The 12413-nt window shown below is 38.4% G+C and overlaps 3 protein-coding genes across 5 annotated transcripts in view; 1 reads left to right on the top strand and 2 right to left on the bottom strand.

The window, feature by feature from the left end:
• The window catches only part of LOC136250160 (uncharacterized), a 5534-nt gene extending 1334 nt beyond the window's left edge, over nucleotides 1–4200 (bottom strand). The window contains exons 1-6 of one of the 2 annotated variants that reach the window (XM_066042337.1): nucleotides 3941–4200; nucleotides 2157–2355; nucleotides 1412–2110; nucleotides 834–942; nucleotides 674–786; nucleotides 524–623 (exon numbers count right to left, since the gene is read on the bottom strand). In XM_066042337.1, coding sequence (XP_065898409.1) covers nucleotides 524–623; nucleotides 674–786; nucleotides 834–942; nucleotides 1412–2110; nucleotides 2157–2341 — 1206 coding nt within the window. In that variant the 5' untranslated portion in view covers nucleotides 2342–2355; nucleotides 3941–4200. The remainder of the gene's footprint in view (nucleotides 1–523; nucleotides 624–673; nucleotides 787–833; nucleotides 943–1411; nucleotides 2111–2156; nucleotides 2356–3940) is intronic. The other variant, XM_066042336.1, reaches the window with a different exon arrangement.
• Nucleotides 3998–8289, top strand: LOC136250161 (decapping and exoribonuclease protein-like). The gene is made up of 7 exons (XM_066042338.1): nucleotides 3998–4471; nucleotides 4728–4963; nucleotides 5184–5323; nucleotides 5377–5465; nucleotides 6492–6627; nucleotides 7911–8008; nucleotides 8057–8289. The coding sequence occupies exons 1-7, from the start codon at nucleotides 4044–4046 to the stop codon at nucleotides 8184–8186; spliced, it is 1257 nt and encodes a 418-aa protein (XP_065898410.1). The 5' UTR covers nucleotides 3998–4043; the 3' UTR covers nucleotides 8187–8289.
• Nucleotides 7663–12413, bottom strand: LOC136250163 (uncharacterized). Of its 2 annotated transcripts, none has more exons than XM_066042341.1 (7): nucleotides 12293–12413; nucleotides 12087–12243; nucleotides 11330–11489; nucleotides 10751–10925; nucleotides 8669–8733; nucleotides 8557–8622; nucleotides 7663–8382 (listed from the first exon to the last, which is right to left on the bottom strand). In XM_066042341.1, the coding sequence occupies exons 1-7, from the start codon at nucleotides 12294–12296 to the stop codon at nucleotides 8248–8250; spliced, it is 762 nt and encodes a 253-aa protein (XP_065898413.1). In that variant the 5' UTR covers nucleotides 12297–12413; the 3' UTR covers nucleotides 7663–8247. The 2 variants fall into 2 exon arrangements, with proteins under 2 accessions (XP_065898413.1, XP_065898414.1); XM_066042342.1 differs by having other exon boundaries at nucleotides 8224–8429.

The following is a 12413-nucleotide window of genomic DNA, read 5'->3' as shown; positions in this document are numbered from 1 at the left end:
CACTCTTAACCTAGAACACAAAATGGATTGGAAATGTAAGGTTACAGGCTCGACCTGCCTTAAGACAAACCTCATCACATGATGTCATTATTTATAAGGGATACAGGTGTGTTAGGCACTCTAAAAAATGGATATCTTGATTGCAGCAAAACTTCTGCCATTCACCTACTTACTGAAAAACATACATGTGCACTCACTATGATGCGGTTTGTTTGGCATGTCCAGAGCTTTAAATGTTTTAAGCCCTGTGTACGGGAACCATTCACACCAGTTTTTAAATGCTTACTACCCTTCACACCTTCAATAGTATACAAACCCATAAATAGTCAAATCCTTTAGTAACAGATAAACACCGTTATAGCGGTCTCGGTGTTAAAAACAAACGATTGTATTTGCAGCACTACATTCTCACTCAACGTCCTTAATTTTACCAAGGTGACCTTAATGAGTAGTCTTGCCTGTTATTTTATACCAGACTCAGGTCATCCGTACCAGTTTATCATCTCGCCACACTATCACTTACATCAGGTCCAGTTGGCACAGTGTTCACTCTCACTTCAACACAAGACACTTGTCGACGAGCTTGTTTAGTTGCTGACCTCAAGTCTGCTAGCTGCACCCACCTATGGTTATTATGACATCACTGCTGACATGACTATGGAGACTCGCACACCTTAACTGACACATCTCCAAATGATCACTACGCTCCTTGTTGAACAATGAAGGGTAGTCTTTGAATGGCATCGGCACAAAGTGAGCTACATAATTTGTGCCTGTATTGTATACCTACAGAGAACATTCACATACACACACGTAAGTTCAAACACAATTACCTTAAATACATCATCATGACCAGCCATAGCATACAACTCATCACAGGTACCAAGAACTCCAAGTGTCTCTTCGTAACATTCTCTGGCAGCTGTACGTGAGTGATCCTCCCTGTAATGTGTATTGAAAAAATAACCACACTCTTGAGTGTTAACTATGAGATGCTGGTATTTGTAATCAAATAGACAATGAAACAATCAGTTTTGTAAATCATTGACATAACAATTAAGATATGTATCATAGTTTTGGAAACATTCACATAAAATAAACTTTGGCGTTTTTCACAGCTTGGGCTAAAATTACACTCGTATTCTTATTGCTCCTATCGAAAGTGGGAAGCCAGATAATTACTTGTGAAATGCTTCAACAGTTAGTCAAAGTTTGCTTGTGTGAATATTTACAACTAGTTAACACAGGTGATTTATTCACAGTAACCTGAGCTGGTCCTCGCACATCCACTGTACCTTGATACAGATTAAAATTGTGTGAAATCTGATTAATTAAGTCACTAAAAAATTAACCCTTTGCAAATATAACTGTACTTGTGCATGTCTCAGCTACCCACATCATTTAGACATACCATAATTTCAGTCGACTTCTCAGTCCCCCAAAATCACACCAGGTGAAAGTGTCATATGTCATCTCCCCTAACAAGCACACCACACCATTGGAAAGAGGGTCAACACACACTGGTAGTATGCCAGCTGCATTGTAACCACGAGCAGCTGATTTGAATAACTGTGGAGTTAACTGTGTGTATGTCAGAAACTTATCTTCACTAGGAATCATTGTACAACGAAGCCTAAAACAATGTTTTGTCTTCTGGCGGAGAACAAATCCAGTTTCAAAGTTACAGACATAGTCACCAATAGTGACCTCCTTAGCGTAAGGGTCTTTCTGAAAAGCTTCCTCGATTTCATCACTTGTAAACACCTTCCAAGTTGAGAATGAGTGAGAGATGTTCATATCATTTCTCTCATCAGTACTAGTTTTGCAATAATGTTGCCACACAAATCGCTTGTTCTTGCCCCACTCGCCAGCAAATGCATCCTTGTGTTTCCTAGTAACCATAAGGTTACATCGATGGTCGCTCTCATGAGTGTAATAATCAACAAGTTTCTCCACAAACACTACACTGAGGTGTTTACCAGTGTCACAGTATACTAACACCTCGAGTTGTTGCCTCTCCTTGTCACTTAGCAACTTGTCCACCTTGGATACCAGGTCAGTGAGGTGTCTCCCAGCAGCAGCTGTCCTGAACACCCATGTTATCATTATCCTAGCAATCAGCACCATAGTAACAGGACACATCATGACACACCCACCTGTCCCTAAGAGGTGTTATCATGGTATTAGCCCACGTGTCATGCTCAGAAGGTTTAATAAGATCATGATGCTCCCTCAGGTCTACAACTATCTTATCATCATCATCACTAACTGTTGCCACTGTTGATGGTTTGGTTGGAGCACGAGCAGAAATAAATCTTATTTGAACCTTCTCTGCCTCCATCCTATGCAATCACACTAACTCAACATTTAGCATAAGAACACATAAAACAATTTATAAAGAAATCAGATGTCAGGTTCAGGGACATAGGGGAGGAGTGGTTTGTTTAGGTTCCGTAGAAATTTGTACTTATGTAGACATACAGCAGCATGATCATAACCAGTCAATCAAGATTGGCAGCATGTACATGCATGACTGCAACAGCACAGTTACAGAAACTAACATGAAGTTTACAAGCAGATTGCTTTAAGAACGAGACACTCTATATAGAGCAATCAGGTTTACTCTAATAGAAAAGCCACAGAAAGGCAAAAAATGTAACTATTGAGTCAGGGGTGTAGTCAAGGTTTTTTGAAGGGGGGTTCCAACAACAATATTGAGTTACCAGAAGCAAGCAGGGGTTTGGGGGGCACAGCCCCCAGCCACTGAGAGAATTTCAATATTTTAATGAATCAAACCTCAGCAAATTGCTATATTTTATGCAAAAAATAGCTTACGAGTGCCCCTGGGATGAAGCTAGTACTACATATGCATAGTGGAACAGACAGCATAACACATAGAGACACATATAGACATCTACAAGTGATGGTTATCCCACTGGTATAGGAACCATGAATCCACTGATAGAAATGAAATGACTTACAATCAAAACATTATAACCACAAATATGTATCGCATGGATTCATTTTACATGCCCAAATGATAAACTACTGGAGTTCTATATCTTTAAACACTGCACACCAAAGCTATAGCAGTATAAGGTCATGCTCAGTTTTGCATTTAATGTTAGAATGTTTGAAAAACTCCACTAATGAAGCATGCTCTATTAGAGTATATACCTGACTGTTCTATTAGAGTATATCGATCTTTTCAAGAGGGCTCATGTTACCTCTGTAAATCCTTCCCTGAGAGATGAATGCAAGATTTACAAATTGTTGTGCTGTGCCATACACTATCACTCACTCATTTTGTCCTGCTACACTAAATGGTGTGTTTATAGGGTCCTGCTGTAAACTCTGAAGTCTAAATTTTACGGGGGGCTGAACCCCCTCCCTATGCCCCTGTGAGTTTAGACAATTTTCTGGGAAAGGATCAGAACTTCAGTATGTATGTTTGCATTAGGATCAGCCATTAATAAATTAAAATAACATGCTTAAGCTTACTCTACCATCTACACACAGTGATCATTTCAACATATCACACTATGTACTTGGCTGCACAACAGCACTGTGGCATTTCAGGGTTGTCAATGTCATGGTATCATTGGTTAAAGATCTATGTACATGCATGACTCACGCAGTATCATTTGAGTAGCAATGCACATATCATTTGTTGTAACTCTCAGTAGTGATAAACAGGGGGGATTAGAGGGGCACTTTTAATGCCTAATTTCCACCATGTAAATAAGGGACTTCAAGATGCAACTGATCATGAAGTGGGTGAATACTTTACCACTCTTAAGTTGACAAATCCCGTACTGGGGGTAGGAGCATTGATAGGTGCATACATGTTATACTAATCCTCACTAAGGGGCTTCCCCTAACACAAGTCAGTTTCATATAAACGAAACAGTATTTTTTAAAAGATAAATAACATACTCACATTTTATATCAATCCTACAATCATCCGTGTTTCTTCCTGACCTTTCGTTTAACTGTAACTTATAACCACAATCGAATCCTGTGGGTTCAGAGATGGTATCGTGATGGATGTTCCAGCCGCGAAGCGATTGAAGGTGGATGAGCTACCTAGTAGTAGTCACAAGCGCGATGAAGGCGCCGCCTCTCAAATGTTCTATTTCTCCTTGGAAAGACTGGAGGATTTTAACCAGCCGTTTCCTAGCTATAGGCAACCCGTGGAGATTGGCCACTTCTCCGTAAATAGTGATCGTAAAATGTTGAGGAGTAAGAGCCAGCTAAAATTCTATAGTGCACCAAAGAAGCTCAATTTGCCGCTCTCAGCGGGGTTCGATAGTTATGTTGGAAAGAAGGACAGTCGTGCAGAAGGGGTTAAACTACTGCTAGAATGGATAACCCACAACTCGCAGTGTTTCCGACCACAAACTGCAACTACACCTAATAACGGTAAAGGAGCTACCAATCACCTTCCTGCTCAGCAGCACAAGTCTGAACGGTATGTAGCTAGTGGGTGTGCATGTAGTGTGGTTGTTGCTGTTGCTACAGTAGAAAGTATGAGTTACTAGCTGGTGTGCAGAATCAGTTACAAGCATGTAATTTTGTATGGTTGGGAAGACAAGAAAATCCTACCTTTCCTCCAGCGTTAGGCTTTGGAAAGTAAACAAGTAGTTGGATTTATAATGTACATGGCATGTGTAGCTCTCATCAAGAATTGGAAGTAGTGCTCAAATACTTGTGCATATTCTCCCTAGGCCAGACAACATCCTCACAGACTTCATCACATGGAGAGGACTACTCACAAAGATTATGATCACTCCTTTCAATCGTAATGAGGCCTGGGCGTTTGTAGCCACCAAATATAATGGGACAATTTACCTCAAACAGCTCCAGACAGAGCAGGAGCGACTGAGATACCTCAACGAGACACAGCGAGACAAGCTGATGACTTACTGGGGTCACAAGTTTGAGGATTACATGACAACTTCAAGTATGTTTGTAGTACTGTCAGTAGATCTCTCAGTGGTTAGCTATATGAAGTCCCAGGTTTAATGTCCAGTAGATGCAACTTGTTTCTTGACCAAGAAACTTTACTCTCGTTACTCCTGCTTATGTAGCAGTTGACAGCTGAAAACAGCCTTTTTTGCTAATGCTGCTTTTCTTTTTCTTGCATGCAAAAGCAATGACATTATGTTGTATTACATCACTAGCTGCCCCAGCAACCATCAGAGATAGTAGCAGTGGATCAGGTGATCCGGTGAACCCTAATCTAGAGTTTGTCACAGTTGCTAGGACACGTATTAATACTCACTCTATTGTCATGGGAGCAGAGGTTGACTGTTGTGATCATGTGAGATGGCATCATGTGGTATAGCAGCATATGAGCTCCTCCTCTTTCCATAGGGCAGCAAGGAGCAATCCCCTCGTAACTACATTGAGTTAAAGACAAGTCGCTTTATATTCACAGACAGAAACAAGTATTCTTTTAAAAAGTGAGTACACTCTTAGTTGAACCTTGTATGTCTAATTCAATAAACTTTATCAACACCCCTAACCTGGCTAATACCAAGAGTTCATAAAATTAAAAAGTTTCAAGATAAGACATCACTGAGTCAAGATCAAATAGCACTTCTACTGGCTACTACTGGTTACAGAGAACTGTTGGTTGTTGCTTAGGTCAAGCCTTTATTCTGTGAAGGCTAGAGGTGTTATTTGACTCAGTGATGTTCCTGGCTGTATATTTTAATATCACGAACTCTTGTGTACACCTACTTTACCTTAATCAATGGTTCTTGTACTTGTACAGTAGACCCTTACTAGCATGTACCCTCATTGATTTGAAATATTTTTTTTTTATCGACTAGTTAACACATGAATGCATATTTGATCTGAAAATTATAATACAGTGAATTATTACAAGCTCCCAGAGCAGGCCAGGTCAGTAGCATCATTGGTGATGGGAGCATGGTAGGTGGAACGTGAATCCATGCTGACACATTATGGCCGATCTAAGCAGAGAAAGCATAACTTGCTTCTCAACCAATGCAGTACCCAACTATATGGTTCACTTCTCTTTTCAGTAATCAGGGTTACAATACATCTGAAAGTTCAGTTTGATTGTATGTTCTATTAGAGTATTTGAGTGATGAATGATCTTTGTTCACACTTTTCTGAGTACTTTTATCATTGCCTGATACCATGGATACTGTATAGTGGTTTTTTTTTGAGGGGGAATATCCATCCAAAATTTTGAGGGGGGATTTTTTTTTGCTTCTTCAGGATACATTACTATTTAAACAATGCCATTTGATCAACCTGCGAATTTTGAGGGAGGAAATTTACCAATAACACATACATAAGTATTATACAACAGCACTACATGTTTTCGTGTATTCTCTATACAATAGTAATTAATGAGAATCAAAAGGAAGGCTAAATAATCTATAGGCTATTGATAATACTATTCAAAAGTTGTTATAAACAATGTTACAATTAAAGCGTGCTAAATGGTGTTATAGGTTTAAACTACTCAAGTGGTGGGCACAATCATTTCTTGTTGGTGTTCCTAAGATTGTATGTGGTTTCCGTGACGATGATGGAAATGTTACTAGTCTGGAACACTTCAAGACTATTGAAATACCACGAGAGGTGGATGTGAGTTAGGTGTTGCGTAGGTACATTATTTATTGTTTAAAAAGCATGGCTATTACATACTACTACACAGTAGCTTTCAAGAAAGCCATATTGCTGCTATCCTTTGCACAAAGATTCAAACCTATTTGCCTCAATTTCTTCACAGTGTACAGTTTTCTTCACAGTGTACAGTTTATAACTGCAAAGTACATTTATAATTGTTGTGTTCTATTTGCCCATTGGCTTTCTGTACTTCAATACTGTGTGCTGTACTGCCTATTGACCATGGGTTTGTGTACCAATAAGCCTATGTTGTTTGAAATGTTTTCTGATTGAGTTCTACTACTTTGATCCTCTCTACTCCTCTTAATTATACTATTTCTTGTTACTGTAATCTTTATTTGTAAACCAGGTACGCTGAAATTGTTTGTGTTTTGCAAAAAAATAGAAAAAAATGTTTTTCTATAATTTTTGCATACGAAATTTATTACAATGAAATTACGGTGGTTTGCAAACTCTGTAACCACAGAACTTGTGGTTGTGTTAATACTGTGATGTGGCTATGTATACCTGAAGAGCATGAAGTTTTTTTGGAGCTGTGGTATTGTCAACTAGTAAAATACAAATTTATAGGTGCTAGTGTGATGATAAATTTTCCATACTGAGAAAACAGTTAGGACACTGTTTAGAATAATTCTATGCTTACCTGTAGCAACTTTCTTTGTAATTGACTGCTTATTTAAGCTGTTTTTACGGTTTTGTTGTTTTACTTTGTATTTAACAAAAACCTTAGTGTATGGTGATTACTAAATAGTTTAGTATACAGTGAAGCTTGTATAGCATGATTTGACAGAGTGAATTTAGCAGTGAAAAAAATTAGTTCCTCAAATATGACTATGTGTCTATTTGAACTATTTTGCAACTATATAATATCATGTAGTTAAGTAAACGTTCTAAAAGGCTGACTTGTTCACAGGGTGACTTGTGATGGAGCTGAACTTTTTTTTATCCAGACGGTAGTTCTCTTCATATATAATAGTAAATGGTTCCATATCTGGAGCCACCAGTCACAATGCCAAATAGTGAATGCTCAATTAAGGTATTTGAATGTTCTATTAGAGTACCTAAAGTCATAGTAAAATGTTACCGTAAAGTACTAGCAACCTTAATAGATATGGTATTTTCAGCATGAGTACTAGATGGTTCCCAGAGGAGTTTTAACAACTGAAATCTAATGTGCATTTTCAATTAATGAAGAAGTCACTTCTTTCACAATTTCAGGTAGCACGTTGTGTCCCTCACAGATGCAGCAAGGTCTCTGGGATCCTGCCATTTGTCTTAACTTCTTCGACAAGTTCCTAACATGGCTCAAGACCAGCGTCGTGTTGCAGGATAACTCCAGGTGGGTGTGGCTGGTCATATACTGCAGCTCATGTGATCCACCATACAGGGTCATCTACCTCATTCAGTTCACCCCTCCGTTAAATCAAATCACTGCAGAGAAGTTAACAGACATCACAGATGAACACACAATACTCCCAGACTGGTATCTTAACAAAGAGACCCCACCTGATTGTTAAACAACACTTAATACATGAACTAGTTTATTATATAATTATTGTAAAGAGTTTTTATATTTTGTTATACGTCAGTTATGTCATAAGCCTGGTTGGTATACTTCAATTCAATGTCCATTACTTCTTCAGCATGATAAGATCTTTTGTCAGCCAGCTTAGTGTACACACAATTACCAGCCTGGATCATCAATACCAGCAGCTGTAATGAGTAATAATAATCTGCTACAAGTCTAGTACATGTAACACCTGTGTTAAAAAAAAACTGCATTTTCTAACCAAACAAATTTGCAATTGCTGCATGTTTTCAGTGGTTAAGATAATAATTAACCAACAAAAAACTACTATTATTTCTAACACTGTTTAAACAACATACCTGTCCTGTCACCACAACTACTATAAATCCTAATGAGGTGGCAAATCCATCTCCAGCTAGTTTGCCCTAGGGGGAGGATGTCATAATATATACAGGAGGTGTGGTCACTTACATCATCACACAAGTCCTGTAGTCCACTGTCCCCACACACATCCTCACCAACAATGCCAGTACCATCTGTAGCAAACAATAATATGACTACTATACAGTGGACACACTGGGATCAAGAAGAGGTAGAGGTGATAGACATATTGATGCCAAAATCCTTCTTTTTTTTTTTTTGCTAAGAAAGGTTTCACTGTTTAAATTGATGAACAGAGGGAGCCAAGTAGGTCACAAGATGTGTAATCACACAACCAGAAATGGCATCTGGTGATTGGTGTGTTGCATTAGGGTGGCTGACAGAAGGTCTACTTGCTGTCCAGCAACTAGTATTAGTGCAAGTGTATGAACTAGTACAGCTTGTTCATCTCATTAGTGTACTACATGTTGGAACAGAATGTGTTGTAACAGGACACTGTCAACAGAATGTACACTCTAGTAATATCATTAGTGTTGAATTTGATTTGCTGTACAAGATGAACCATTAGCAGAAAGATTAGTGGCAGAGGAAACCTTATCACTTTGAGGCACAGAATTTTTCATTGTAACAGTTTCTCTGTCAAAAGCTATGCTACTAACATACCTACTACTAAAAAGAAATTTCAATTTTCATGTGTAGATAATTGGGCCTTTTTAAAAATTATTGTGAAATCAAAAGTCTGAATTTTTAAATGTTACAAGTGGTTAAGTGCTTGGCGGTATTGAAATTTGAATACAAGGTATTAGTAACAGGAATACATCAATTATATAGTTAGCTTGTTACTGTAACTATTGCATCATTTTTGGGCCTAATATGAAGCAGTATGCATCCCAAATATATAGTTCAGTACAAGTAGGCATTGTTGTAACGTGACAACATCAAGTTTTTGTTTAGGGTGTGTCTTCTATACCATCAACAAATTGGGCAATTAAACACTAAAGGCTGGGTTAAAAGCAATCCTATACTGGTATTCATCGATATACCAGTACTTCGATATATTGGTTATCAAAGGCTGTCACAGTATGATAACCAGTTGTGTTAATTTATCACGATAAACAGTATTACCAGTATATCGCCAACACTAGTTACAAGTACACAAAAAATTGGAATTTTCAACTAGAGTAGGGACCATAGCACATCGATAAAAAGTACTGAAACAAGCTGGAGTAATGCACGATATTAATGATTTCATTCCACTCTATTGGCATTCCCATCCTTTCCTTGGTTAACACCAAACTAAAAAACCATACGTACAGACTAAGACTGCCATACAAGAATAGTTGATCTGCAATTTTACATTTTGGCAGCTATAATATTATACTAAGTGCACAAATAGCTCCATGGAGTTCTCATGAGGGCTCTGACTAAGTGTATTTTTCTTGTCCTAACTCCTGTATTTGTGAGAGGCTGTTTTCTAGAATAACTGTATGTATCCATTGTTTTCAGCCAAACAGTATGCTGAGGTTGGGGGACGGAGAGTACTCTTTGCATAAAAACTGAAAGTTAAGGATGACCCTTCTATATTTTTGTAACTGTGCTGCAAGTAAGAACAGCTACAAATCACAATGTGTAATTAAGCTGGCGGTCTTTTGCCCTACAAATATGAAGGCTAATTTACAGGTACTGTATAACGAGTTAATTTCAAAGGAGAAATTTTGAAGAGCAGCTGCTAAAATAACTTTCAAAGGTTAAATTTTTGAATGTGTGTAGCGCCACTAAAACAATTTTGTAAGTGCATGCGTTAAATTAAGTAAATGTGTAGTGGTATAATACAATGGAATTGAGACAGTCATTAAGGGTTGTTGTATTTATAAAGAAATATGGAGAGGAAAGTTGGTTTTGCCAATCAGTGTTACCAATCAGTGTTATCTTCGCAATTGATTTGCCAGGGGCATGGGTGCCGGTTGCAGCATAATTAAAGAAAGTAAAGTTGTTGGCTAGGTATGAGAGTTTCTGTTAGTAGACAGAATTTGTCTGACCTAGCACTAGGCATGCACAGCTTTATATTCAAAGAGATAAATTTTCGTAGAAGCTGTGTTCTTTGAATAATTCAAAAATTAAACTCCTTTGAAGGTAACCTGTTATATGGTAGGGCCCTCATGTACAACTCACTCAGTCCAGTAGCTAGGGGTAGGCACAAGTTAGGATCATCCAATCCTTGTGGTCCTGCTATGGCTTCTAGTTCATCACAAGCAATTTGGAGCCCAATGGCTACCATGACAACTGCCGTCAACAGAAATCCATACAACAGCCATATTAGGGTGAACACAAACGTCATAGTGATGGTCTACAATGGATGAATTATATTTGTTGACATTTGCTAGTAAAGGACCACATAAATTAAATTATCTATATAGTTTCTCAACCCTGGCATTGTTGTTTATGTGCTTGTACCACATCAACAATATTTCTCAACCACTGGAAAATGAATGTGACAACATTTCCTATCCTACAAGAGAGCTATGAGAAGGCCATGCCTATTAAAGCAGGAATTCAAATCTTTTCAGTCAAACCTAAACCTGAAAAATCTATACCAATGGTGAGCAGACTTAATCGTCTGAGTCAATTTAGCTAGAGCAGTTAAAAAAAAAATTCATTTAATTTGTCTCAAATTTTTTGTCCTACTATGAAGTTTGCATATTGGTAGATGAGAAACTAACAAAGTTTTATGACCCACTAGCTAATACTCACCAAAATAGTAAACGTTGCTCCGATACACTTTTCGAAATGATAGAAGTAGATGATATTACGAGAGTACCCTGTACTGAGTAGCGCCAGGATAAATGACATCACCATCGGCAATGTGGTCAAACCAGACAGGGCACCAACAAACGGGATGAACAGGTTATCCCTGTTATAGCAGTAGGAGCACATACCACTAATCACTATATAATTACTGTGATTATAAAATACTAATAATTTCATACCAGTATTAATTAGAACAATGAATAGCACTTGGTAACTAGAACAACATGTACAACTAAACAAAAGGGAAATGTGACAAGTGCAGGACACCTGGCTATAACAATGAATTACAGCTAGATCCTTGGCTTTCCCATCAATCACAACACCTGTCCAATTGTACATTACACAGTGTACACATTTTAAATCCCTGAGATCAGGACATACAATAGGGACACCTTGACTGCCAGGACACTGTACTTGTTCATGGTCCCATTTGTGTACAGTACATTTACAGTCCTAGTATCAAGACACCTCTCACTATAAACATAAATCCTTTACACCCCTGAGGACAGTCCTGATCAAGGATTAGCTATAGCTACCCATCAACTACAACATGTTGTTAAGGAATAGCTAACATCAATACAAGTCCACACTAGCTAACAATGGTCATATACAGTCAATGCATTCACGCTGGCAGCTACACATGTACAATATATAGCTACATATAGCACGTACTATATAGCTACTTAAACTGTGCACTCACACATTCTCGAAGGGGTATACACGGCTTATCGTGATCGTCCCGTGTAACACAGACGCAACATGCCCGATTAGTCCTAGTACGGTCACAGTGATTGCTAGTAGCGTGGCGTATGGTACGCTACCCCAGAACCCTGTACAACAGCCTCTACACCAGTAACCTGCAGCAGAGCGATAAACCAGCACCCATCAACCATTAATACAGCTCACCCATCTTAAGGTATGCTTACTTGTTTAAATGATCTCGTATACGTTTACACTAGCGTCTTGCTCGTTTTATATGCTGCTACTTCAAACGGCACGTGGCGCCGCTTTGACCATGAATAAGCGC

Source organism: Dysidea avara, chromosome 3 (genome assembly GCF_963678975.1).
Source record: "Dysidea avara chromosome 3, odDysAvar1.4, whole genome shotgun sequence".
Taxonomy (NCBI): Eukaryota; Metazoa; Porifera; class Demospongiae; order Dictyoceratida; family Dysideidae; genus Dysidea; species Dysidea avara.
Note: the sequence above shows the minus strand (reverse complement) of the source record. Positions and strands in the feature narration are given on the sequence as shown.